The sequence below is a fragment of the Trypanosoma melophagium genome, assembly GCF_022059095.1.
Source record: "Trypanosoma melophagium isolate St. Kilda chromosome Unknown ctg5segment0, whole genome shotgun sequence".
NCBI classification, from domain to species: Eukaryota; Euglenozoa; class Kinetoplastea; order Trypanosomatida; family Trypanosomatidae; genus Trypanosoma; species Trypanosoma melophagium.
Window position 1 is genome coordinate 14,001 of NW_027125187.1, and position 25,409 is coordinate 39,409.

Sequence of the window (25,409 nt, forward strand, 5' to 3'; positions counted from 1 at the left end):
TATTATTCTATGGAAGACAGAAAATAATAATAATAATAATAATAATAATAATAATGAAACAAAATGTTGTGAGGGAAAAATAATCATTTATGTCATAATCTATGTGCTTGTCCCAAGACGACGACACAAAGCCTCTCAACAGAAGCAATCCACAATATCTGTACAACAACGTACCCTTCGAAGTAGTGTGGTCACAACACGCAACATTGGCGATGGTATCATGATAGATTTAATTTTTGATGTAGATCCTGAAGCAGAGTATACCCTTCCTTCTTTAGTTGTTCTGGCATCTTGCCTGATATCTAAGAAAGAAAAAACAAGGCATGTTCGATTGGTTTCAAACGCTATAACAGCACGAAATCCAGCATAAACGAGAATATCAAGACTCCACGGCCAATTAACTGCAGACTCTGAAAGACCGCTATATCTTGGACAAAACAGTGGCTGAGGAACTTCTTGGCAACGTACAGATACTTGAAAGGAGTAGTCAGACATGCGTGCAACTAAAAGTTGCATATCCGCACCTTGGTATTCACCTGTTAAACCATGTAAAGTTTCCATAACTGCATCTTTAACGTAGACAAGATCTGTTTTGCCGTCAACTGGATAAGAAGATGCAAATAAATCCCTTTCCCATTCACAATGCCATTCTTTAAACGTGCAAGTCATGGCTACCATTCGTTTATCTTTCGTTCCCTTCTCCAAAAAGGGAAGAAAAAACTTGGTTATAGCTAATTTTTTTGCCGCTGCAGCTTCTGATCGACTAGTTGCTTCATCACCTTCGGTTCGATGAGCCAAACTAGTTGAGGCATTGCAAAAAATAATTAATTCATCGCGAAACCCTTTAGAAGCAAGCTCTTCACTAAGAAGTGGACTCCGGTTTCCAGATTCAGGAGACAAAGCTTGTATGCGAGAACGTCCATAATAAAACACTGTGTCTGAGTCAACATCAAAGACAAGTTTTGTTTTATCATTAAGAAAAACAGTTGGAAACCATTTCCCTCCTTGAAGTGAGAGAAATCCATATCCGTATTTATTGCAATATATACTGCTTTGAAGCATAACAGATGGTGCAGGGGGTTTTGGTTGGGGAACCTTATTTTCTGAAGGTGAATACAGTGCACCAGAGACAGTTTCAGTAATACAGTCATTTTCTTTAAGAAATTCATGAAGTGTCATTGGTAATTCATGTTCAGAACCTTTTCTAGAATATCTCTTAAACGATGTACTTCTTCGGTAATCATTAGAGTTTCTTTCATTATGAGGAAAGGGAGATTGTGCAGCGACAGGTGAAGCCCATAATGGACTTCGACGTTCATTAGGTGATGTTAACCTAGGTGCTTCCGGCGGTACAAGGGATCTTGGAACAATATGAAGTGGTTGTTGCGAATGAAAAAAGTTATGATTTAATACTTGAGAGGGTGTAGGCCGGTGTTGCGGCTCTCTCTGGAGCATCCATTGAATTAATTCTTTACAAGACTCTGAAACATTTTTACCTGGTGGAAAAGAGTAATCTGCTCTCCGTATTTTATTGTAGGTAGTATTAATATCCTTAGTTTCAAATGGTGGAGTACCAAATGCCAAGGCGTACAAAATAACCCCTAAACTCCAAATATCTGCCTCAAGTCCATAACCCAAACCTGTTTTTTCAGTAGCAAGAACTTCAGGTGCTATATAGTTTGGAGTTCCACAAGTTGTTGTTTTTTTGTCAGATAATGAAGTAAGCTCACTGGCAAATCCAAAATCACCAATTTTCATATTTCCAGAAAAATCAATCATAACATTTCCAAGTTTTAAATCCCTGTGGATAATTAATTTGTTATGCATATATTCTACGGCAGACACAATCTGAAGCATGATGTACTGCATCTCTTCAGTAGTAAACGTTCCTCGTTCTTTTGACAACTCCATCATACTTTTTTTAGAACATTGTTCAAGAATAATATAGTGATAATACTCGTCCTGAAACGATTTAACAAACCGAATAATATTAGGATGTCTTACACGACTATGAATATCAACCTCCATGCGAAATTTTGCCTCTGAACCCCTACGTGTTAGGGTTCTCTTATCTATTACTTTACCTGCATAGTACACACCTGTAGAAAGGTCTCTAAAATCAAAGACTTGGGCGAATCCGCCTGTGCCAAGAAGTGAACCACAGCGGTAACGAGAGACCACATCTCGTGTGACCGGATCTCTTTCCTCCACAATAATACCGCAACCGTCATAATATGCAGGCCTTTGCCGTGGTGGGGCCATTACTGTTGAGGCCGCCCGCTGCTGTCTGCTGCCGGTGGTGGGGGACGGTGCGAACTCCGGGCGTTGGCGCGGGATGCCGCCGTTGGCGGAGGCCGGACGACCGGCGACACCCGCCGCGTAACGGGCCTCTGCGAGCGGCGACGGCGACGACGGGATCGCGCAGTTCAAGTTTGCCACCGCCCCGGCGCCAACCCCCACACCCACACCGTTGGCATACGGACGGGCATTGGGATGGGGATGGGGGTGGGCGAGGGGTCGAGGACTAGAGCTGGTGGCCGTTGTTGTGCTTGCCGTGGGCCCGGCGATGGGGGGCGGCGGCATGTACTGCGGCACCGTAGGGGAGCCCCGCGCCCATTCCCGTCCCAACGGCGTACGGCTGTACGGCGAAGAGGAGTCCACAGATGGCGATCGTGTGTATGGTCGACCAGTCTCCAAATGGATGGACGACTTTCTATGATACGTCATCGAAGCCACTGCAACACTCCTCCCCGCTAACACACCTTCCTACCAAACGTTATACACTGTATTCTCTCTACAACTGAGAAAAGAATAAAAATGAAAAAAAAAAGAAACAGAATGAAAAAAAGTCCATCGAAAAATATATATATATATATCATCGCACATTTAAAGGGAAAAAATAAAAACAAAAAAAGTAAACCATCATATCAAGGGTTAAATGAAAAAAATTAATAAGAAAATAGTTAAAAAAATTCATCTGTTTCCTTATCGTTTTTTTTTTCCTTTTTGTTTGCTTTGCGAGCATTCCATATAATGTTTCCTACTAAGGAACTCCACCTACTACCCATAATCTTCCTTAATTACCTAATCTTCATTTAATGGTGTGATTTAATTGGTGGTCCAAAGACGAACCAAGCAGTAACTGCAGAAAGGCATCCACCCACCATTAACTTGTCCATCATCGAATCACCGTCTGGTCCGGTTGCACCATTCACCTTAGAAACTTGAGTAGCCTTTGCTGCTTTTTTAGCTTCTACCTTTCCTGTTGCAGAGGCACAGAGTGGCAGTGTATACGTTGCAGCAGAAGGAAATGTTCGACGAAGCATGCTACCTCTCTCAGCTAAATCTTACAAAAATATGTAAACGAAGGAAGAAGAAAGAAAAACAATCAAATAAAATACAACACATCACATTTGCCCACATATTTCTTTTTTTAGTTTATTTAATCGATGTTAGTAAATCAACTAAATAAAGATTTATCAAACATCTTTTGCTTGTTGTACTTATTGCTTTAGAGCACATAATCAACCTCGGGAAAAAAAAAAACCAAATTTGGGAAAGGGAACAATATGTGAGTGCTGGAACTCAACCATAACGTCTACTGAGTTTTGAACACCCACAGAAAAAAAAAAATGGAGAATAAGAAAAAGGGAAACAAAAAAGAAAAGAATCTCTACTTGAAATATCTACCATAAGGATCACCACATAATTTTGCAATTGTCTCAATTGTCGTCTCAATCCTGCTGCAACGATTAGATGAATAGGAATCATCGCACTGCAGATATATAGTTTCCAATGTATCTTCAAGTGAGTCAATATATGACAAAAGACCACGAGTGAAAGAAACCTGAAGACCTTTGAGTTGTAAAGATAAGACATACTTCGTTCCTGGAGGGTTAAACGCAACAAAAGGTAAATTGTACTTGGAAGCGAGAATTTTAGCATATCCACCATTAAATTCATCACCTATAAGTAAAATACGTTCTCCCTTTCCAGCAGCCATCAAGGTATCAATATACACTGAAACGTCATGAAGTATATCAGAGTGTGGAAACCATGTTCGCAAAAATGAAATACCCTGAACAAAATTTTTTCGATAATTTTCAGGCCATATGCTCACAAGAGGGGATATTTTTCCAGCTACTTGAACAGCTATTGATGTCCCCCAATAGTCTAAATTGCGCATGAGAGACATACCTCTATTATTACCATTTAATGTAATAAAATGAAAGTCACTTATCAAATCAACATAGTCTGAAAATTGAATATCTATTCCCTCAGTTGCATAATCCAAGTTAAGTGGCAGACGAAGAGGAAATTGACGCACAAGGTTAGGAAAATGAGAAAACCATGTCACAAAGTCCATTTCCCCATTCGTTGTCAGTGTGTACGAAAGAGCACTCAAAAGAGAAAGGTCATATAATCCAAGTGGAGAAGAACCATTTACGTTATACTTCATCTGACATAAAGATAATCCTGAATCTTCTCCAGTAATGGGAGTACCACGAGCAGCAATACTATTTGAGAAACGGTACACCATAGCGTTTCCGAGAGCAATGACAAATGCCAAAGCAAACATAACAATTAACCACCAATACAAAAGAACTTTTTGATCTGTTCTAACAGTAATATTATCTAATTCATATTCTCGTTCAGCTTGAACAACATCAGGATGACGGTAACCAAAAAAAGTTTTGACATCAAAACATTTCATACAACTTAAAAAAACATCACGACAACACAACAAATAGGTATCATACTTACGTTTTTGTACATCATGTTGTATTTCAGGGTCAAGAGAAATCTTAAAAAGTGCACACTGCTCTCTTCTCGTAAGTGTATGACGTCTTTTTCGAGCTAGCATACAATGTGAAGTGATAAACAAAACAATTACCACAATAATTGCTTCTTGAGAAGCTGCAACTGCGCCTCCTACTATACCAAATACAAGTAAAATTACAATTAAAATAATTGAGGCATACACAGACCAATGAGCTCTTATGTGAATCAATGACATCCAAGATACAATAAAAACACAAGTAAGAGAAATACTCGCTATGGCTCCCCATTTAACTTCTGGATCACCAATAAAAGTACTCAGTGCCTGAGATGTGTAGAGACCAAATAATGGTACACAACCCAGTGTAAATACAACAGAATTCCAACGTAATGTTTTTCCATCTAATCCATATTCTTCTAGTACAGTAGAGGCGTGATACCAACGTTTCTTTAATTTACCCATTACTTTGTGTTTTGATGCATTTTCCCATAATATAAAATCATCTCGTTTCATACGCTCAACAAAAGTTACTCGTTTTTGCTTTATCGCTAACCAGTAAAACCAAATATAACAAATTCCAACAATAAAGGCAGTAACAATAACAGATATAAATGCGAAGGATTGAGCAAAAAAGAGAAGTGATTGTTTGTTAGAAGCTGTATCAATAATACCCCAAAGAAATGGAAATAAGGTGGTAGCAATAATGAGTACAAAGTACAGATAAAAAGGAGGCCTATTTCCTCGATAGGTTGACATACCCCAAAAGTTGATACTATCACGTTTTACACGCCAAAGATCTTTTACCATATCTGACCATGTACAGAAAGCTGTCACTATAGTAAAACTCAAGAAGAAAAAAATGCTGAAAAAGCAAAGTACAAGTCCTGTGGGGGAGTTTCCATTACTAGAGGTTGCATACATTCGGAAAAGTACCTGAAATGTCCAATTGAGGAATATGGAAACAAAAAGAGCCCCTGTGCAGTACAGTAAAAATAAAAGGTAGAAGCGAAATCCAAACGACATAAAAATATCTAATACAATATCACCAAACCAGGTGTATGATCGAGGTTCCCAATCTTCAAATTCGTAAGAACGAATTAGATTTTCTGGTGTGAGAGGAACTTCAGCAGCTTCTTGTGCTTCCTCATTTACTGGAGCCTCTTCTCCAGGATAATAGTAGTAGTTCCCATCTTCTGCTTCGTAGTAATAATTCTGATACTGATTGGATTCGCTCATACCTTGTTGGGCTTCTACCTTCACACTTGTCTCTTGTGTTTCACCAGCAACCCTTCTATTCTCACGAACCCCATCTTCTGGAAGAGAAGACACCGCAGCCTGACTCTGATTCATCGTGGAATAGTAATGAGGAAGAGAGAGGGAGCAAAAAAAATCTAAGTACACTACACGAAAAAAAAGAAACTCGAGAAATGAAGAGAGAAAGAAAAAATTAGAAAAAAAAACATTACAGGGAAAAAACAAGAGAGTACAATAAATACTAAACGGTTGACTTGAGAGATGTCTTGTTTTTTTTTTTCCTTTTCTCCTCCTCCCTTCTATCCTTTTTATTTACTTGCTTTTTTTCCTTTGCCCCCATATTCTACCACTTTCTTTTTCAACGTCGTCATTATTTCTCCCCAAATACTGTCATCATCATGATCCTCTACCAATCTCATTTAAGATAGTATTCGAGAAGTAAAAATATACCACTAGGGGGATGAAGCATTACGGTAAAGTCTTGAGAGACCCTGTTTGCTATCCTAGAGTCTTTGAAAATCAGTATTAACATAACACCATTAGTATCATTATATATATATATATATATATATATATATGTAGATAAAGCTATACACGTATTTGTGTAATACTTTCATTACACACCTACTGACATACTTCAAATGTCATTCGTTATGGAACTCATTTTTTATTACTCATCGCGCGTTTTAGTTGCTTTAAGGCAATATTGTATCTATTTGCTAGTGTCTCATTCCCATCTCCTTTAAGAGACTGTCCCTTTGTAAGAAGTTCCTTCGCTCGCTCCAAATTTCCACGTCGATACTCCATCTCACCAGTCTCGTAGTAGGTATATGGCAAGACCATTGAATCACTTGGGATGCACTTTTCATTGGCAAGTATTTTTCCCATCGTTTGAAGCGCTTCATCAATGCGATCACATCCCTTTTGAATAACTCCAACAAAAAGCAAGTACATATTCTCCGGTTCAGGTCCACTTAAATCTCTTCCTTCGGTTACTCGTTTCAATTCACTCAGCACACGTTCTGCCTGTTCCACATTCATGTGGGCGAGATCACGATTAATGTACAACATGTACACTCCACATAATGGTAGTAAACGGTTATTGGAGACAACACGTGCTGCAAATTTTGGGGAATTAGCGTCATTTTTCGATCTTGGATTGTACATAGAACCTACCCTTTTGAGCCAACTCAATGCTGTCACATCATCATTGAGCATCACGTAACAAGCAGCAAGTGAAAGGACAACTTGTCCAGTATATGCAAAAGTCTCCTTCGTTTTTGCCAGATGATCAAGAAGTGATGCATACTTTTCCTTTGCTTCAGCATAGCGGAGGTCCATAAAAAGTGTATCAGCATGTAGGTAACGAATCAATAATGGTACAAGACCGGCATGTTCTGCATTTTTAGCAGCTTTCTCTATAGCATTTAATGCCTCTGCCGTTTCACCCCTCTTTCTGTGATAAAAATTAGAATAGCCGTGAAAATATGTATTTTCTGGATATCTTTGATTCATTGTATTTAATATATGCTTCGCTTTCTGAAGTGTTTCTTCAACACGACCAATACCTGTCGGAAGAAAAAGATAAAGTGTACACAGCACCAAAGCTGCAAAAGGAGAACGGATTCCATTGTTTTCAAAAACCTCAGTGAGATACTGCTCACCAAGCTCCTTATCCGATATAAAACCAATAACGTTAAGGAGCTTCATCATATTTCCAGGAACAAGGGCCAAAAAAGCGTAAAAGGTACCTGTACCATATTTAACGCACATTTTAAGCTCATTAGGAATACGGTTGGCAGTATCTGCCTCAACGACTTGTATTAACTTGTGGTATATACCCCATGTTCTGCGCAAATTTATGCCACCTTTTAGATAAGAGTTCATCATTAGTTGGCATACAGAGCGCATTAAAAGAGCATCTGCATAAATAACATCACATTCCAACTGCCAACTCTCGTCAAAGTGCTGACCAGCTTTTTCAGCTGCCTTACGACGACCCTTAAATGCCTTTTTATTCTTTTTACGTTCAGATCCACTTTTACCTTTAACGGTATTCTTAGGGCTTCCCTCATTGCTACGACCGCCAACACTGCTGCTATCCCCGTTGCCAACACAACCATCATTGTCATCGTCAATAAAGAACATGGGTTCACTGTACTTTGCAGCGGTTGCCCGTGAATCCGCAAGTTTAAACAAATCAAGAAGGGCTTCACGGCTTTCGTTTGTGGAGTTCATTAATGTCTGGACGAGAAAACTGTTGGCATATTCCAACGCGTAACGCGGGTGAATGTCCTTGTGCACGGAGAGCAGTGCCTCTGCTTCTGTGTACTTGTTAGTCCACATCAAATCCACTGCCTCTTCAATATGAGAGTGTAGCCCATGGCCATCGCTGCTCACTGGTGTGCCTTCATTCGACATAACTAGTTCCCCCTCCTTTCCTCCTTATACATACACATATTGTTACATATATACATATACATTAAAAAAAGAGAAGAAATGAGGAAAATAAGTTGAACAGAGCATTACAAAAGTACATTAGAGCAGTTTCTTTTTTTCTTGTTGTTGTTGTTGTTTGAAAAAAAAAACTGACAAAAAAAGAAACAATACAAAAACACAATAGAATCTTAAATAACTTCATACAGAATTGTCATACAATGAGCACCAATAATAAAAAAATCACCACAAGTCTCCCACTTCCTTTTCCTGTAATACATTAGGGAATAAACTACTTAGGTATCTCAACTTTTTTGGTGTGTATGTGTGTGTGCTTTTTTTTTTTTTGATAAAGAACAAGAAATAAAAATTCAGCATCCCTATTCATCTTTCGTTTCATTCATGAGTTTCCAGGAATTCGTCCTGCGTTAAAAGGGGTGGAAAAAACGAAAAGAAACAAACAATTAATAAAAAAGAGGATGTGTAACCCTTCGCACCACCCATCTATTTGCATATTGACTTCTGTGAAGTTGCAAGAGCCTTTGATTTTAGCTTCTGTCTTTCGAAAAAGAGGTCAGAGTAGTGCAGACGTTGTTCCTGGATATACTCCATGGCCCTTAGTCGCTGTTTTTCCTCTTCGTATGCGGCTCCTGAGGCGAGTTCGTCAAGTTCTTGAATGGCCTTTTGACACTCACGTGATAATGCTTCAACCTTGCACGCCAGAGCGTCAATCACATCTTCCTTTTCCTTTACAATGGTATTAAGGGTTTCAATGCGTCGAGAAAGTCTTTCCTCTTCGGTAAGAAGTAATTTGTATATAACAGGATGGCACTTCTCCTGTGCTGGAATGATCTTTTCTAAATCATACATATCGGCTTCAGAATCAACAACAATCAGTTCACCATTTGATTCCCAGTTTCGTGAGAGAAGTGAATCCACCTCTCGCACAAGATGGTTACTCTGAAGCGCTTTCTGAATACATTCTAGACGTCGTTCAAGCTGATCAATACGGTAGTCTTGAGCCTTAATAACCCTTTCTTGTCCACGACGAGCTCCATTCACCGTTTCATCAATTTCATCTTTTATAGCTTCAATACCTTTTTGAATAATCTGGCGTGAACTGGAAATATTTATCTGCATTGCAGCATTCAGTTTTGCATCAACAGCAGCGTGTTCAGCGTTTAGCTCCTGTAGAGCTTCTTCTTCACATTTTGCATCACGATCTGTGACACGTATTTCGTTATTCAAAGCATTGATTTCATCAAGAATTTCCTCACGTTCTCTTAGCAGTTCTGACATATTAAGAATAGTCTTCTCTTTCTTCTTTATGAGTAGTTGACCCGCCCTTATTTCTCTTTCAATTATAGCTTTCTTGGTCTCCAATTCTTCAACTGTGACTTCCTCACCATCATTATTGAGTAATTTGCTTCCATTTAACTCACCTGCAGCTCCAACCTGATACCCAGTGGTGTCAGCCAGCATTTTTGTATCTTGTTTAACCTTCGCACATCGCTGCCCTTCCTTCTTGATGCGACGATTGAGTTCATCAATCTGCTGTTGCAGAGAATGGTTCTGCTGTGTAATGGCCTTTAACGCAATGTCAAACTGAGTCATTACCGTCCCCACCTGTTCGATTGGGAGCTGCCGCACATCCCTCCGCGGCCTGGGGCCACAGTAGTCGAGCACTGGAAACGCCGCCGCGAGGTCACCGGTCGCGAGGGCCCCGGAGCGCATACATAACGCCCCCTCGAGTTCTGCCTTGCGGCGCCGCAGTTCCTCCATCTCCTTCCGCCGCAGAGCGATGGCGCACTCCAACTCCTTTCGGCGCTCAACTTTGTTTGGTCTCATCGTAAAATTGAATTTCGCAAATCACCTTGGTCACAAAAGAACAGAAAAGGGAATAATAGCAGAGGCAGGGATCACTCTTGTGTACAGCAAGCAAGCACAACAAGGAAGAAAAAGAACACGAAAAAAAGGGAACATTTTCTTTTTGTGTTTTTGTAGGGGGGAAGTTTTGCAAAACAAAAAAAAACATATAACGAGAAGAACAACTACGCAAACGACATGAAAGCTACAGGTAACAGATGTTTGTCTTCTCTCCATAACAAATAAAAAAAAAATAAAACATGAGAAAAAATATGTGGAAATAAAGGTAACCTCAACAACAACACCAAAATTAACAGTAATAAGGGCAATAGATACCACTACAAAGTCAAACTCGTTTTGATATATTTACCAGTACAACCTTGTTGTTTCGCAGAACAACTGTTTCCTTCACTTTAACATGAAACACAGCAAATTTGGCATGTGAAGCTATTGTCCCGTCTCTCTCAAACGTAGCATAGCCCTGAGAGTCGTAGCCATCAGCATTGAAGTACTGTCGCACCGCAATGTCACCAAATCGCACTAAGCCTTGTTGTGAAGCAGTGCTAACATCATCTACAGCATAACGCTTAAGAGTGGGATCTAGACAGTGTTGTACTTGTTTCCATCTATTATAGTTACGGCCATGGTGAACAAAACGAACATTGTCACGAAGAAAAACTGTTACGTTATCTTTCCCATACACAACACCCATCCACGTATTGTACACCACATCATCCGATAAATAATTTAGTGCATCATCAACTCTTCCCTCACCTAGTAGATCCATAAAGCGCGTGGCGATGAGTTGTGACGTTGCCATTTCGCAGCAGTGCACTTCGCCACTTCTACACTACACTCTAAGAATAAGAGGAAGAGAAAAGAAGAACAACAGGAAAGCAAAAAAAAAAAAAAAAAACGAGTGAGAATAAGAGAAAAAAAAAACGAAAAAGGAAAAGCACAATACGTAAAAACAGAAAAATATATGTATATAGCAATGCTCGACGTTCCACTCAACTTTCTTTCTTCCTCTATTTCTCTCTTCCCTTGCACCTAACCACCCCAAATCACACACATACAGACGCACATACGTAAAAATATACGCGAGTTTCCGAGAGAAACAAAGGTCACATCTTACGATTAAGGTGAGTAGAGTTTAATAAATAAAACGCTCTTCAACCTCTGTTCCTATACCATTACTGCCTTCTGGGACATCAAAATGCCAACTATTACGGCAAAGATACCAAGGGCAGAAGCAAAAATCTCAATCACAAGAACCTTCACAAATAATGTACTACTATGCGCATCAGCGATAGCGCAGCTGCTTCCAACCACTCCAACCGCGATACCACAGGACATGTTGCCAATGCCAACTGCCAAACCAGCCGCAAAAAGTGTAAATCCTGCAATAGCTGATTTATAGGAATACTTTCCGCTTTCATCTATCACATTAGCATTTGTTTCCATTTTTCCCATCATAATAATAGATAAGATGACACCGTATATCGCCACGGCCTCACAAAAAATGATCGATATGAGGTTTTTACTGCGTATCTCAGGGGCACGAATAGCAGCCCCGCTGATTGAGGCAGCTGTGGTTAAGATTCCCCACGCAGCGCCAATTATAGAGAGAGCGATACCGATACCTATTCCAACTGATCCCCAAGTATAGGGAGATATAGCAGACATCACATCCCAGAGGGCAGAAAATGGTGGAAACACCGTTCCACATAAAATTGGAATAACTCCAAATACAATGAGCAGGAAAACAAGAGTGTACCGTAGAAGTCCCCCTATAACGGCAAGTGCTTCATCAGGTGGTAAACGTGTTGGTTGAGGCAACACCTCAGATTCGACAGGCATTGTCTCTCAAATTCTACTTCTTAAAGCAAATAAACCCTATCTGATGAAGGCAGAAATACATACACAAAATAAAACCTACATACACGGGAAATTATTAAAGAATTTGAAAAAAAAAGAACAAAGGAAATAATTTATTAAGAACTCTACACCAAAAAGAAAAAATAAAACATATCAAGAAATCCCCGCGCAAAGGGGATTTAGAAAGCAAAGATTAAAGAAAATAAAAAAAACAGTATCTCTTTTTTTTCATTTTCATGAGAAAAAAAAATAAAAGAAGAAAGAAAAAGTAAAACGACATAGAAGGACATGAGCATGCAGATACACACGCACAGAAATATATATATATATATATATATATATATATATATATATATATTCCTTGCAAGACACTAACGCTTGCGCAGGAACACCATGCGGTTGTTGCGGCGCCATGCAGCGCGGCACGATGGGCGCAGCTTCGATGCCTTGTGGCCCTTGTGACGCAGACCACGGTGCTTGCGGCCCGCAGATGTGAGGCCACGCTGCTCACGGTGCTTGTGCACGGCGTTCACGATCCAGTTGATGCGTGGATCGCGGCGGATAGCACGGTGCATTGGGTCCACAGCAACCACCTCATACCAGAGGAAGGTAGAGTCGGCATTCACCCAGTAGGAGTTCAACACACGCAGGTTGCCGTACTTCTTGCCAAGACGCTGCTCAGCAATAGCGCGGTTGTTCTTGTTAAGCTTCATACCCAACACACCACTGGTCTTTGGCTTACCGTACGTGATACCCTTGTGAACGGGGCGCTTGCGACCACCACGGCGCACACGCACACGGAACACTGTGTATCCCTGCTTTGTCTTGTAGCCAACCATGCGGGCCTTCTCGGGGCGCGTGGGACGACGCAGACGCACAATAGTGTGTTGGTGACGGAACTCCCATGCGCGCACACGCTGGATGAAGCGCATCACATCGGAAGACTTCTTCTTCCACAGCTCGTTCAGGTACATAAACGCGCCCATGGTTGGGGTCCTCTACGACTATGCAGCAAAGGCAGATATATATGCAAAGACACGGAAAGGAGAAAGATGCAGAAAAACAGAGAGAGTGAGAGAGGGAATAATAATAATAATAATGCCGAAAAATAAGCAAGAAAAACAAGGAAAAAAAAGAACAATCAAATATAGAAAAAAACTTGGTTGTGTTATGTGTCTTTTCCAGTCATCTAAACATTCTGTTATTTATTAATGACATAAGGAAATAAATTTTGTGTACATACCTCATTCATCGTAAAACTATCAAGCCCGTTCCAGTAATGCGGTTGTTCTTTCCACAAATTCATGAATTTCATTTAATCGAGCACGATGACGACTTTGTTCCTCCTTCAAAATACGCGCAGATCGCTCGTTGAGGAGTTTCTCCTCATTACTAATGTACATTTGTTCAAGTTCCTCCAAACGTTTCCTTCGCAGTTCAAACCAATCACCTAAAACTTTTTGATATTCTTCCCTGTTGTCAACAATAGAGATGATATTCTCGTCTTGCTTTCCCAGGTGATATGCTTCTGAAGTAGTTTCTTGCCTTTGCCGCTGGTCGAATAACGTATCAAATATTTGACGAAGTGCAACCTGGAAGTCGGATTCCATCTTTAGAAAGCTCTCAAATGCAGTTTGAAGAATAACATCTACGCCATCACTCTTCCATTTACCTATTGTTCCAGTATTTAAGGACTCCAAGGCATCATATTGGTCAGCTTCCTGCTCAAGTAACTGATGCTTCACCTCACGGAGACGATTCTCAAGAACACTGATAACTTCAGAAGAAATACCTTCACCTTCATTTTTTCGTCCCCACATAGTACGAGGAATATGAACTTTAATTTCCTTTTCAAATTGTTTTATAAGTGCTTTACATGTATTTGCATTCTTTTGCTTGTAGATATTAACTGCTTCAGTAAAATCACGCTCATCGTCGTCACGTCGGGCACGAATTGCTTTCATTGCCTCTGCAAGTTCTTTAGCCTTATCTGTAAACTCTGTCTGAAATCGTTCCAACAAATCCTTTGTCATTGATGTAAGAATATCTGCACGAAGCAACTCTGCTACATTTCTTCCATCAGCTTCTAAATAAAAGAGTTCATCATAAAGTTTTGTTTCATCAGGGCAATTAAATCGCTCATAGTCTTTTCGCGCTTTTTCCATTTCTTGTGCTAGTTTTGCTTCAGTAGCCGCACGTTCATCTTCTTCATCAATAGGCATTAGGTTTTCACGTTGTTCTTCTCTTGCCTTTAGAACTTCTTCTTGGTAAACAATACGACCATCTAAAAATTGAAGTGATGGAACAAACGCAAGTAGGCGAACTCTATAAAGTGGTAGTTTTTCAAATCGATTACCTTTCAATGTGAGAATACGAAGACTTTTGAGGCGATGGAGATACCGTGCTGTTTCTTCAAGAACCTCAAGACAGTTATTTCCGACACTTAATGAGGTTAACTTTTTAAGATTATCCAATCCTTCAATAACTGTAATCTTGTTTGAAAAGAGAGAAATGGTTTCCAGTTCTACTAGCCCTTCTAAACCTGTGATTTTTGTAATCTGGTTAAAACTCAAATCAAGCCATTGCAGTTTTTTCAGATGTTCTAAGTTGCTTATTTCACTGATTTTATTGTTGTCTAAGGCTAGTTTTGTTAAATTTCCCAGACCAACAAGGTTTTCAATCTTTCCTATACGCCTATAGGAGGCGAGAAGTGTTGATACTTTATGCAACTCCATCGTCTCCATTGCCGCCTTGGCCCGCTGCTGTCGTTGACTCTCTTCCCGCACTCCCACGAAACGTAGCCGCTCCTCGTCTGTTGTGCACGCCGGCGGGAGATAAATACACTCGCGTATGAGTGCCTCATTGATGACTGTCTCCTGCGGCTGCTTCATCAAGGAGTAGACTGTATACCCCTTCGACATGGTCCTCACACCGCTTCGTTTTTTCTGCAAATGGAAAAAGAACAATAAAAGAAAAAAAGACACACAACGAATAGAAAACTGAAATAAAAAAAAAGAATGAAAAAAAAAAGGAAAGCTCAAAACAATTAAACAAAGAACAGATAAATAAGTATATATATATATATATATATATATATATACATGAGAGAGAGAGAGAGAGAGAAATGATAATCGGGGAGAAAAAGAACCAATAATATTAGTAATAATAATAATAATAATAATAATAATAATAATAATAATAACCACAAAAAAAGGAAAGGAAAAAAGAGCGTCCCACTATATATTCTCTCCTTTTCTCAGTACTCATTAAGAAAAAATACTGCAAATGTCTGTTTTTTAGCACCTATAAACAACCTTCAGTATTTCAAGCCTCTCGACGATTCCTTCACAAAATCAAAAAAGTTCCAAATGCAAACAGTAACAATTAACTTATCGAAACCAAGGAAAAATTACCAGTATAACTGGCACTCCGTCATCCACTGTGGCTTCGAATTTAACACGGTCTCATCAAGCTCCGATGGAGAATTACTAGCCGTGACATCGCAGACATCAGATGTGCTGCAGCAATTTTTTTTGATTGAGTTAACTGCGGTAATATCATTGCATACAGACCTGTACTCATCAGGATGTACCTCTGCTTTAAAATCAATCAAGTCTACTAGAAATCGAAGCTCCATCATATTAAGATCATGTTTACTCACACCTCCAACCTGAGAATAGTAGCTCATTGAACAATAAAGGTCATCCCTCGTTTTGGCCGCAACTACAACGGCAGTAAGGAGAACACGGTGAATAGAGCGTGAGTGCAAGGGAAAACCACAGATAAAAAGATGCCGAATATATGCAAGTGCGAAAATGTACGCTTCAGGTGAACATCTCATGTACGTTACGAGGCGTTGAACGTACTTCTCGACAGATATACCAGGCACAAACTCGGCACAAAAAAAATCAAATGACGGAAAAGACTCGGTGGGGGGTGCAACTTTCACTTCAACCGACTCTTCACGCAACCCAGCTTGTAATTCCATGATGTGTTGAATGTACATTGTGATGATCGTCGCCATTTGAACCTGGGCTGGTGTTCGCGACCTAGTTCGCGCCGACATCACTCCTTTCCCAATCCAATGAGAAAAAAAAAAACGAAGGCAGAAGCAAAGAAAGAAATAAAAATAACAATAATAATAATAATAGTAATAATAATATCACAAACATATGAATATCAAAAAAAAAAAAAAATACATATATAAAGTAAACAAAAATACGGAAACCCCAGAAAGAAGCAAAAAAGGGAAATCTTTCAAAAACCCGGCACTATCACTCTAGGTTTCCCCTTTTCTTCCTTGTTTGTCTCATTCTTATTTTCTTTCTTCTTTCTTTCTGTGCGTGTGTTTGTGTGTCTTTACGCTACACATAATTCATAATTTGTTCTTTAAACATGTACAGTGCAACTGCTAATAATCGCCCTTATTTGTCCAATTAGCTAAAACTCATCTCGAAAATGTCATTTCACGCAAAATCTCTTTCATGTCACACAATATAAAGAGTAGAAAGAGACGATCAAATACCCTTCCCACTAGGAACAAACGGTGCTGCCCCAATATTTGTTCCAGGACGTGGAGAAGGATTCTGTGGTGCCACATGTGTTTGTTGAGACATCTGGTGAAGTTCCGCATTCCCAGTCGGTTGATACACAGGGTGTTGGTAATGCACTTGAGTGCGTTGTGAAAGCTGTGGGTGCATTTGGTAAAACTGATGCGGCATACGGTATGGCTGTTGCATTGCCATCATTGAGGCTTGATGCATAAATGAAAAAGGTAAAGCGACGAACTGAGATGGCTGCATCGCCATAGCAGCAGCATGTGTCGGTGCAGCCGCAAACCCGGGAGCGCCCAGACTGATGACCTGCGGATAAACCATTGATGGCACCGGAGATGTCACAACAGTGGAGGCTGCAGAATTTTGAAACGGTGCTTCGTTCATATTAACCGAGAGAGGAAACGGTGGTGGTTGGACACTCGTTGTTGTTATTGGTGTTACTGTTACCCCTGCTGATGTTGTATCGGTTGTAGTGTCTTCATTTTTCTGTAGACTTTCTGTAAAATCTTGTAGCTTGAAACTACTTAAGATATCAGCATTGTCCTCTTCCTTTATTGTGAAAGAGTCTATATTGAAGGATGATCCGGATTTACACCAAACATCATCATGAAATAGCGGGACACACTGCACACCACCAGACTTAAGTTCCCAGTCATCTTTCTCTTCCAGCTGCAATGATGGAGTTACATTTTTTCCTCCAGGCAAATTAACACCACGAACAAAGACAACATCCATGACTTTAGAAGGTCCTACTTCTGGAAAAGATGGTGTTCTTGATTCATGATCAGTCGCCACACCTTCCCCCCCAATTTTGAGATTATTGGAAAGTGTAGTAGAAACACTTGGTGTTGCCGCCTTTTGACTCTCGGAGCGCTCCTGTATAACGGCGAGGAGTGCATTTAATTTTTTTTGCGTGGTGGATTCTATGGATTTTTCACTATTGCAATTAGAACCTTCTGTACGAAAACTCTTTTCATCAGGAGTCTGCGGTGTCCCATCTGTACGACGCGTAGACCTAGGCGACCACAATTGCTCGGATACATCACGAAGATTCACCACTGAAATATCGTTTTTCGTGGTCCATACATGTACAGCATTATTAAGCCATAGAGGAACTTCCTTCCTACGTGGATGTTCCATTTGCTGGTGTTACTTTACTTAAAATAACGCACTACAATAGAGATAATACAAATTAAGAAGAAAAAAAATAATTAAAACAAATCTATTAATATCTGAATAATATTAAACCCATTAAAAAAATAAAAGGTTTCTTTTTTCTTCTTTCTGTTTTTTACTTGGTAAATCGGTTATTATAATAAACAACAATAATCCCCGACCCCCAACTTGTTTCATCTTATTGATGCTCTGGTTCCAAGGGAAGTAATTGTGTGGCAGCACACGGAGGGAGGTGAATGGTGGGCGTCACACCGCCTAGATGTACTTATTGATATCCCCCACAATGGCAACGCTACGGCCAGGGAACATTTTTTCAAGTTCCCCAAGACACTCGGCACGGGTCTCCCGTGCGGCAGTCAACGCCTCCTCGAGTCGTGGCTCCACCGCCTGCAATTCATCGCGCAGCCGCTGCACCCGCGCCGCGTGTTGTTCGCCGCCTGCCGTTGCCGATCCCCCCGGCGGCCGCAGTCGTCGCAGGGACTCCAACAGCGACGCCCGCAGCGCGCGGCCGGTGGACATGCGCACAAGCGACGCCTCCACGGAGGCGGTGAGGAGCCGCAGGAGGGCGTCAACCGCCGCGGTGCTGGCGGTGAGGGTGTCATCGCCCATCGCAGACCGCTCCTCTCCAAAGCACTGCAACGCCTGCAACTCGGTTAGTACATGATGTCGGTGTGTGGGATTTGATAAATCCATGGAAAAGCACTCAGGTACCCTCTCTGGCAGTTCGTCTTCCTCAATATCTTTAGTATCACCATTACCATCATCAGCAACAACAATAGCGGCAGAAGCAGGATTAGAGCTCTCTTGCACAAGATTAGCTTCTTCATTCCATTGTATTTCTACTACCGCTTCCATGTCAATAGGATCAGACTCATCCATATCACCCCAATCAATATTGCAAGATGTTACATCCTCTGTTGCTTCTCCTACTTCTACCTTCGTCAACCCATCATTTTTCGCATTTACTTTTAAACTATAGAAACGTTCCTCGTAAATCCTGTCTAGCCAAGGGAAATGTAACGAAAAAGCAGTGTTGTCGTACATTCCCATTGAGTATTCCTTCGCAACATGGCCATAAGCCTCTCTTAAAGCAGCAAAATGCCGGTCATCCCCAAATTCTTTCAGCTTCTCATTAAGAAAAACTGTACTAGAAATTATTCTCAAGTCTAGAGCAGCATTAAGCTCATCCTCATCTGCTGAAGGACCTACACCTATGAGTCCATACTCCTGAAGTAACTTTCTCCGTTTTTCCTCAATAATTTGAACAGTTTTTTCTGCCTCTTCAATAGCTCTAAAAGAGTCATCTATGGAGCTTGAAAGCCTCTTCTGTTGCTTCTGTAGAGCAGGTATGTCATATCGTACCAACTGCTCTAATTTTGGCGCCAGCTCTAAAAGGCGAGCGTACTCCTTTCGATTTTTTTTTTCCAATACAGCCCTTCGATCCTTCAGCCATTCCTCCATGCACTGGTAGTGTAACGAAATAATCTGCTGATCCATGAATAACTTTTTTCCTTTCTCCCTATAATTGGAAAAAAAAATACCGAAAAGAGTGAAATAGAGAAACACATGACGATACAAATATCGTTACATTTATTTTTCCTTTTTATGTCCTTATAGATATATTTCTCAGATGCAAGTACACACACACACACAGACACATACACACACATACAAAGAAAGACAGAAAAGAAAAAGAGTTAAAGAATAGTTGAGGAAGGGTAGGGATGGCGAAAGGAAGAAAAAAAAAGAAATAGAAAGTAAGAGAAGGTAATCGCTTCGATATCATCAAATGTCGTGGCTATACCTCCCTCCTCCTCTCCCCTACCTTATTCTCTCTTCTCTCTTCTCTCCCAACCCTAACCCTAACCCGAACATCACCCTCTTCCTTTTTCTTTGTTTTTTTTTCTCTTGCCTTCTTCTTTCTCTCCTCTAGCACGCTACTACGACATAATTACGACAATTTTTTTTTTTGTGCCCAATGCTATTATTATTATTATCGTAATTGTTACCCTTACTAATGGTGATGTTTCAATGCAGAAATAACAGACTCCAAAACCGATATGCGAATTTCAATAACCGCCCTGGCCTTTTCATCCTTCGCTGAGCCTAAAGAAGCCTGCTGTGCAGCGAGTGCACTTTCGGCAGCGGCGAGATCAAGCTCCTCGATTGGGACGCACTCAACTGTATTTACATCACAAGATCCCTCATTATTAATGTGCGCAAAGCCACCACTGACGAAGTATTTCTGCGTTTTCCCATCAGTGTACTCCACTGTAAGTGTAGAAGGTATAAGTTGAACAACCTTGTAGGCATGTCCAGGGTAGATACCATACTCACCATTAACTCCCGTTACGGTGACACACTTGACAGGATCCTCCCGCATAAGAAACTCATCCTGACGGGTCAGAGTAAAGCGTAAGGTCTCAATATTTTCGTGAGAAGCATGGATATCCTTATCTACAACTTTGTGCTCCATGTATTCGAACCCCTCCGGTAAAGAATGCGGTACCTGCTGAAGCAGCGGCAGCGTACGGGAAACAAGGCGTCGGCCAAAAACGCGGAACATCTTTTATCAGCTATTGCAAAAAAAAAAAAAAAAAGGAAAAAAAACATGCCAAAAAATAAAAAAGAAAAAAAAAGAAAGCACGAAACATGTTTTGAAGCAGAACGAAAAAAACGATGAGGGAGTACACCACATAGCATAATAGCATGATGAAAGACAAAAGTCAAAGATTTTAAATTTTGTGAAATAAAAAGTAAAGAAAAGTAAAACCCACAAATGTAGTTTCATAGTTTGTACCTATAGACGACGACCACGGCGGGAACCCTTGCGGCGTGTGGAGTCTGTTGGGATGGGTGTGACGTCCTCAATGCGACCAATCTTCATGCCGGCGCGGGCAAGAGCACGGAGGGCGGCCTGAGCACCGGGTCCGGGGCTCTTTGTGCCAACACCACCCGTCGCACGCATCTTCACGTGCAGGGCGTTGATGCCGCACTCGCGGCAGCGGGCGACGACGTCCTGCGCGGCCATCATGGCGGCGTACGGGGAGCTCTCATCGCGGTCCGCCTTCACCTTCATACCGCCAGTCACCTTGCAGAAGGTCTCGCGGCCGGATATGTCCGTCACGTGCACGAAGGTGTCGTTGAAGGAGGCGTAGATGTGCACAACGCCGTACACCAGCTCATCCTTAGCGGCGCTAGAGCCGTAGAACTTCACTTCCTGCTTCCTTGACATTCCTATGAAACGCTGTGAGATATGAAGGGGAAAAAAGGAAAAAAACAAAAACAATGAAGTTGTATTGTGATGGATAGTGAAAACATGTATTATTATTATTATTATTATTATTATTATTATTATTATTATTATTATTATTATTATTATTATTATTATTACTAATTTCTCATTTCATCTTCAAATAACTTCAGAAGGAGATCCACACAGACACACACAAAAAAGGGGAGAAAAAGAGAGACGCAACTTAAAGAGACATGGTCTGATATCCCCGGTTCGCTTATCGACTGTTTAGCTTTATAAACTTTGAAACAAGAAAAAAAAAGTACCGCGGGAAAGTAACAACCTCTTCGCTATCTTTGCCTCTATAATCTTACTATCTCTCTTTCTCGCATCCTCTCTCTTTTTTCTTTTAAACCCCTCGTTTCCTCCGGATTCTTGCTTTCGTTTTTTCTTTTCTTGTTATTATTCTATATACGATCCTCATAGGAAGCTGTGGCTGGTACTCTACAAAAAAAAAAGCGATTCCTTCTTAATCAACCTTGGCACCACCTCTGCTACCATTATATTCACTTGTAGAGGACACCGCATCGAGTTCCCTGTACGCATTCTGATCCTCGCTTCCATCATCTGTTTCTTCAGAAAGCAGGCGAATAACCTCATTTGCAGCCTCTTGAGCTGCGGCGTTCTCCAGACGTTTCCCAGAAAGCACAGCCTGAATATCTGTCACAGTAAGACCGCGCTTTTGTAATGACTGTTTGTTGAGAATCGGATGTTCTTCCCAGTATCGGATGGCTTCTGCAATGTCATCTTCATCACTAGCTTCTCTCCTCGTATCACGTGGTTGTTTTACCTCTTCATGATAATAATGTTCCTCTTCATCATCTTCATCGTCATAATCACCTGAAAAATCAGTTTTATCATCACCGCTTACACTTTCATCCTCTTGTTCACGACGTTCAGCCTCAGGAGGAACGAAACAGAAAGGAGCATAGTCGTCTTCTTGAATTTCAAAGAAGTGTTCAAAATTTGCAAGCATTTCAGTGGCAGTTGCTCTCTTGTGTGGATCGAATTCAAGCATAGGAAGAAGAAACTGTGCAATTTCACTTGCCTTTTTGCGAGTAAATTTATGCTTACCATGGAGAACATCTTCAAGGGACCAAAAATTAAGATCCTTAATGCTTCGAAGTTCACCACGGGAATTATAATACTGAGAACGGTACTTACCATCACCTAGACGCATACTATCTGGTAGCTCACCTAAAAGTTCTGTCATTAAAGCTAAATGATCTTCATCACGTGAGTAATTATCACCCTTTCTTGGGTCAAAAAGAAATTCACCTGTGATAAGTTCAAATATCATGCATGCGGCAGACCATAAATCAATCGGAGTAGAATACGGTTCTCCAAGAATTACTTCTGGAGAACGATACTGTCGAGTTTGAACATCATCTGTAAACTGTCGGTATGTCCAACAGCTATTACCAAAATCAGCCAGTACCACATGATGAAGCCGTTCAACTTCCCAATCTGAATCTGTCTCACTTTCGGAAACAGTTTTAGTCTGTTTCGGTTCTTCTTCTTCTTGTAGATCACGATTTTCATGATCAATCTCTGTCACATTATGGGAGAGGTTTACCGAGGTATTTTCACTAGTTTTGACATTTTTTTCTATGGTTTTGAGCTTTTTATAGTAACGCCTTCGTTGCGACTTTGTCATACACTTTGGATCACGCTCAACTAGGCGTGGTCGCTGATGCAATGGAGGAGGAATATATCGTTTCATTAGTGATATTATAGTATGCTTGGGTGTTGATAATAAAACATTTTCAGGTTTTAGGTCGGTGTGAATAATCTCTAACGAGTGTACATGCTCCAAACCCACGAGGATCTGTCGAGAAATGCACTTGACTATGGGTAAAGGAACACCACGATAATCATATCGTTCAATAAGAGATAACAAATCCTCACCGTAAACATCAAATACCATACAGACATGAGTTCCATTTGGACCTGTCTGCTCAAAGTAGTCGTTCAAACGAGCACAACAACGAGTTTTATCAGGGTCTGCAGACATGATGTCACCCAATAGCTTAATTTCATCGTATGCAGCTTCAGTATAATGTCTAGCTGATTTTTGTATTTTCATTGCATAATATCTCTTTTCTGTATAGTCCCATACGAGCCAAACAGTAGAAAAATAACCCCATCCAAGTTTTTTAACAACTCGGTAACGTTCATGGTAAACTTCACCAACTACCACAGGATGGTAGCCCCCTTTACGGTATTCTGTCTGACGTTCATTAGCAGTATCGCTGTAATCCTCACCACTTCCTCCTGCATCATCTTCCTTCTCTTCTCCATCATCAAAAGACTGATTGGGTATATTTTTCAAGGGTTGTTGTTGTCGAAATTTGTTCGCTATCTTGTACGCCTGCGCAATTGTCATGCCAGGCTTCACCGTAACGCCTTCTATATTGGCCAATCGACGTTTATTTTGTTTCTTTTCTGGTTCTTTTGGAGGCATCTGCTGTGGATGCTCTACAGACTCCTCTGTGCGTTCAAGTTCCTCCACAATGGCATCAATGTCTGCATTCATTTCATTTCCAGCATACGGATCTACATGTTTCGTCTTTTCCTTATTGGGGCCAAACCTTCCACCTTTTTTCTCTGGCACCCTTTTGCCCTTCGCTTTCTTGTTGCACTTTGGCATACCCCCAAATGTTTGTGTATGGCGTGCCACTTCAATTCGCTGACTAGTGTGAAATAAAAAAAATTATGAAAACAAAGTAAAAGAGAGTAAAAATGAGGGAAACATGCATATACGTGTATACATCTAAGTATATCTATACATATATATATATATATATATATATATATATATATATATATATAGATGTATATAAGAGCGGAAGAACGGAACGACAACAACAAATATATATATATATATTATATTTATTTATTTATTTATTTATTTATTTATTTGTGCATTTGCGTGTGTGTCTGTGAGTGCATGGATATATGGATTTATGCAAGTGGGTATGTCCTTTTTTTTCCCTGAGTGGGCACATTCCCAACCTTTCTCATTCTCTTCATATATATGCAATGGGATGTTTTTCGTCTTTATTTCTGTATTTAGGGAGAGAAAAAACTGCACGGTCCCACTCTTGCCCTAGGGCATTACACTAGAAAGTAAAACGAGAATACATCCAAAGCGTATAGCTTTCCCCACTCACCCCACCCTCACTCTCCCACTTGCCAGCCCATCAATAAATGGAAGTTTCTTGTACAGCATCTTCAGAACCCCGACACTCTTGTAGGGCCTTGAGCAATTCCTTGATTCTATTTTCTTCCCCCTCAGCTTTGTCATTTGTCCCATCACGCTGAGGGATAACTTCAGTTAATTTATTTGCCAGCAGTGCAATGCGGCTACGTTGTGTTTCACTAATACTACAGGAGTTAAGAAAGGTATTTAATTCTTCGCTAGTTTGTAAAACAACACGGGTAAGTTCCTTCAGTTTTTGCTTTGCAGACTCTAACTGCACTTTAGCCTGTTCATGCAATACTTGTTCTTTTTTAAGTAGTGACTCCAGGGTACGGTTGGCTTCAACATGTACAGCAACAAGATCGCGCTCACGCCGAACCTCAGCATATAACATCTTTAACAATTGCTCAATTCTTGGTAAGTTCGGAGTCCCTAAGGTCCCTGTAAAATACTGCGGTGACGTAGTTTCCGTACTTGTTTGACGGTGTTCCATGTTGGAACTTCGGTAATGATCTATTCGGGTGGGTGCACGCAGCTCCTCCACACCGTGAGCAAACGTACAACCCCTGAAGGTACAACTCCCAGTCTCCCAATTCCTACACATAGTTGTCTTGTAGCGTGTCGGATCCGTTCCTGGTTTTTTCATAGTTAAATTGCTACTGCTGGTACCGACATTATTATTGCCGCTGTTATTGTTATTGTTGTACACTTCGTCAGAACCAGGAAGCGAAAACGGTGGCATACCGTAACGCGTCGTGGATTGCGGAAGCATCTGTGGTGACATATACGGCTGGGAAGCCGGACTCTTCTGCGATATTGGTGAGTTACTGGCTCGAACAGAAAATGACATGGGTAATAAGGTCCTAATGCACCACTAATAAACAAGAACACGCACCATAAAAAAAAAAAAAGAGGGTCAATAATAGTCATTATAATAAAGATCAATGAGAATAAAGCAATATATAA

The 25,409-nt window shown here is 40.6% G+C and overlaps 16 protein-coding genes across 16 annotated transcripts; all 16 read right to left on the reverse strand.

The window, feature by feature from the left end:
• Positions 1–135: 135 nt before the first annotated feature.
• LSM04_000725 (Protein kinase domain) lies at positions 136–2,727 on the reverse strand (the record flags this gene model as incomplete). The annotated part of the gene is made up of 1 exon (XM_067339383.1): positions 136–2,727. The coding sequence occupies one exon, from the start codon at positions 2,725–2,727 to the stop codon at positions 136–138; it is 2,592 nt and encodes an 863-aa protein (XP_067187184.1).
• Positions 2,728–3,095: 368 nt separating this feature from the next.
• LSM04_007976 (uncharacterized protein) lies at positions 3,096–3,326 on the reverse strand (the record flags this gene model as incomplete). Its single annotated transcript, XM_067339385.1, has 1 exon — positions 3,096–3,326. The coding sequence occupies one exon, from the start codon at positions 3,324–3,326 to the stop codon at positions 3,096–3,098; it is 231 nt and encodes a 76-aa protein (XP_067187531.1).
• Positions 3,327–3,673: 347 nt separating this feature from the next.
• On the reverse strand, positions 3,674–6,130 carry LSM04_009097 (uncharacterized protein; the record flags this gene model as incomplete). Its single annotated transcript, XM_067339386.1, has 1 exon — positions 3,674–6,130. The coding sequence occupies one exon, from the start codon at positions 6,128–6,130 to the stop codon at positions 3,674–3,676; it is 2,457 nt and encodes an 818-aa protein (XP_067187573.1).
• Positions 6,131–6,694: 564 nt separating this feature from the next.
• Positions 6,695–8,455, reverse strand: LSM04_005114 (Inclusion body clearance protein Iml2/Tetratricopeptide repeat protein 39; the record flags this gene model as incomplete). The annotated part of the gene is made up of 1 exon (XM_067339387.1): positions 6,695–8,455. The coding sequence occupies one exon, from the start codon at positions 8,453–8,455 to the stop codon at positions 6,695–6,697; it is 1,761 nt and encodes a 586-aa protein (XP_067187396.1).
• A 519-nt stretch (positions 8,456–8,974) lies between these two features.
• LSM04_009760 (uncharacterized protein) lies at positions 8,975–10,318 on the reverse strand (the record flags this gene model as incomplete). The annotated part of the gene is made up of 1 exon (XM_067339388.1): positions 8,975–10,318. The coding sequence occupies one exon, from the start codon at positions 10,316–10,318 to the stop codon at positions 8,975–8,977; it is 1,344 nt and encodes a 447-aa protein (XP_067187615.1).
• A 364-nt stretch (positions 10,319–10,682) lies between these two features.
• LSM04_002380 (uncharacterized protein) lies at positions 10,683–11,156 on the reverse strand (the record flags this gene model as incomplete). Its single annotated transcript, XM_067339389.1, has 1 exon — positions 10,683–11,156. The coding sequence occupies one exon, from the start codon at positions 11,154–11,156 to the stop codon at positions 10,683–10,685; it is 474 nt and encodes a 157-aa protein (XP_067187262.1).
• Positions 11,157–11,521: 365 nt separating this feature from the next.
• On the reverse strand, positions 11,522–12,196 carry LSM04_001820 (V-ATPase proteolipid subunit C-like domain; the record flags this gene model as incomplete). The annotated part of the gene is made up of 1 exon (XM_067339390.1): positions 11,522–12,196. One exon carries the CDS (start codon positions 12,194–12,196, stop codon positions 11,522–11,524), a length of 675 nt encoding a protein of 224 aa, XP_067187232.1.
• Positions 12,197–12,585: 389 nt separating this feature from the next.
• On the reverse strand, positions 12,586–13,200 carry LSM04_009502 (Ribosomal protein L15e; the record flags this gene model as incomplete). Its single annotated transcript, XM_067339391.1, has 1 exon — positions 12,586–13,200. The coding sequence occupies one exon, from the start codon at positions 13,198–13,200 to the stop codon at positions 12,586–12,588; it is 615 nt and encodes a 204-aa protein (XP_067187600.1).
• Positions 13,201–13,476: 276 nt separating this feature from the next.
• On the reverse strand, positions 13,477–15,135 carry LSM04_009002 (uncharacterized protein; the record flags this gene model as incomplete). Its single annotated transcript, XM_067339392.1, has 1 exon — positions 13,477–15,135. The coding sequence occupies one exon, from the start codon at positions 15,133–15,135 to the stop codon at positions 13,477–13,479; it is 1,659 nt and encodes a 552-aa protein (XP_067187567.1).
• A 488-nt stretch (positions 15,136–15,623) lies between these two features.
• Positions 15,624–16,280, reverse strand: LSM04_001610 (Cyclin PHO80-like; the record flags this gene model as incomplete). Its single annotated transcript, XM_067339393.1, has 1 exon — positions 15,624–16,280. One exon carries the CDS (start codon positions 16,278–16,280, stop codon positions 15,624–15,626), a length of 657 nt encoding a protein of 218 aa, XP_067187227.1.
• Positions 16,281–16,731: 451 nt separating this feature from the next.
• On the reverse strand, positions 16,732–17,910 carry LSM04_005788 (uncharacterized protein; the record flags this gene model as incomplete). Its single annotated transcript, XM_067339394.1, has 1 exon — positions 16,732–17,910. One exon carries the CDS (start codon positions 17,908–17,910, stop codon positions 16,732–16,734), a length of 1,179 nt encoding a protein of 392 aa, XP_067187429.1.
• A 291-nt stretch (positions 17,911–18,201) lies between these two features.
• LSM04_002933 (CDK5 regulatory subunit-associated protein 3) lies at positions 18,202–19,443 on the reverse strand (the record flags this gene model as incomplete). The annotated part of the gene is made up of 1 exon (XM_067329355.1): positions 18,202–19,443. The coding sequence occupies one exon, from the start codon at positions 19,441–19,443 to the stop codon at positions 18,202–18,204; it is 1,242 nt and encodes a 413-aa protein (XP_067187281.1).
• A 517-nt stretch (positions 19,444–19,960) lies between these two features.
• On the reverse strand, positions 19,961–20,512 carry LSM04_004023 (ATP synthase; the record flags this gene model as incomplete). The annotated part of the gene is made up of 1 exon (XM_067329356.1): positions 19,961–20,512. One exon carries the CDS (start codon positions 20,510–20,512, stop codon positions 19,961–19,963), a length of 552 nt encoding a protein of 183 aa, XP_067187337.1.
• A 234-nt stretch (positions 20,513–20,746) lies between these two features.
• Positions 20,747–21,181, reverse strand: LSM04_007529 (Ribosomal protein S11; the record flags this gene model as incomplete). Its single annotated transcript, XM_067329357.1, has 1 exon — positions 20,747–21,181. The coding sequence occupies one exon, from the start codon at positions 21,179–21,181 to the stop codon at positions 20,747–20,749; it is 435 nt and encodes a 144-aa protein (XP_067187511.1).
• Positions 21,182–21,710: 529 nt separating this feature from the next.
• Positions 21,711–23,891, reverse strand: LSM04_008339 (Protein kinase domain; the record flags this gene model as incomplete). The annotated part of the gene is made up of 1 exon (XM_067329358.1): positions 21,711–23,891. The coding sequence occupies one exon, from the start codon at positions 23,889–23,891 to the stop codon at positions 21,711–21,713; it is 2,181 nt and encodes a 726-aa protein (XP_067187542.1).
• Positions 23,892–24,444: 553 nt separating this feature from the next.
• LSM04_000479 (uncharacterized protein) lies at positions 24,445–25,293 on the reverse strand (the record flags this gene model as incomplete). Its single annotated transcript, XM_067329359.1, has 1 exon — positions 24,445–25,293. The coding sequence occupies one exon, from the start codon at positions 25,291–25,293 to the stop codon at positions 24,445–24,447; it is 849 nt and encodes a 282-aa protein (XP_067187168.1).
• Positions 25,294–25,409: the final 116 nt, after the last annotated feature.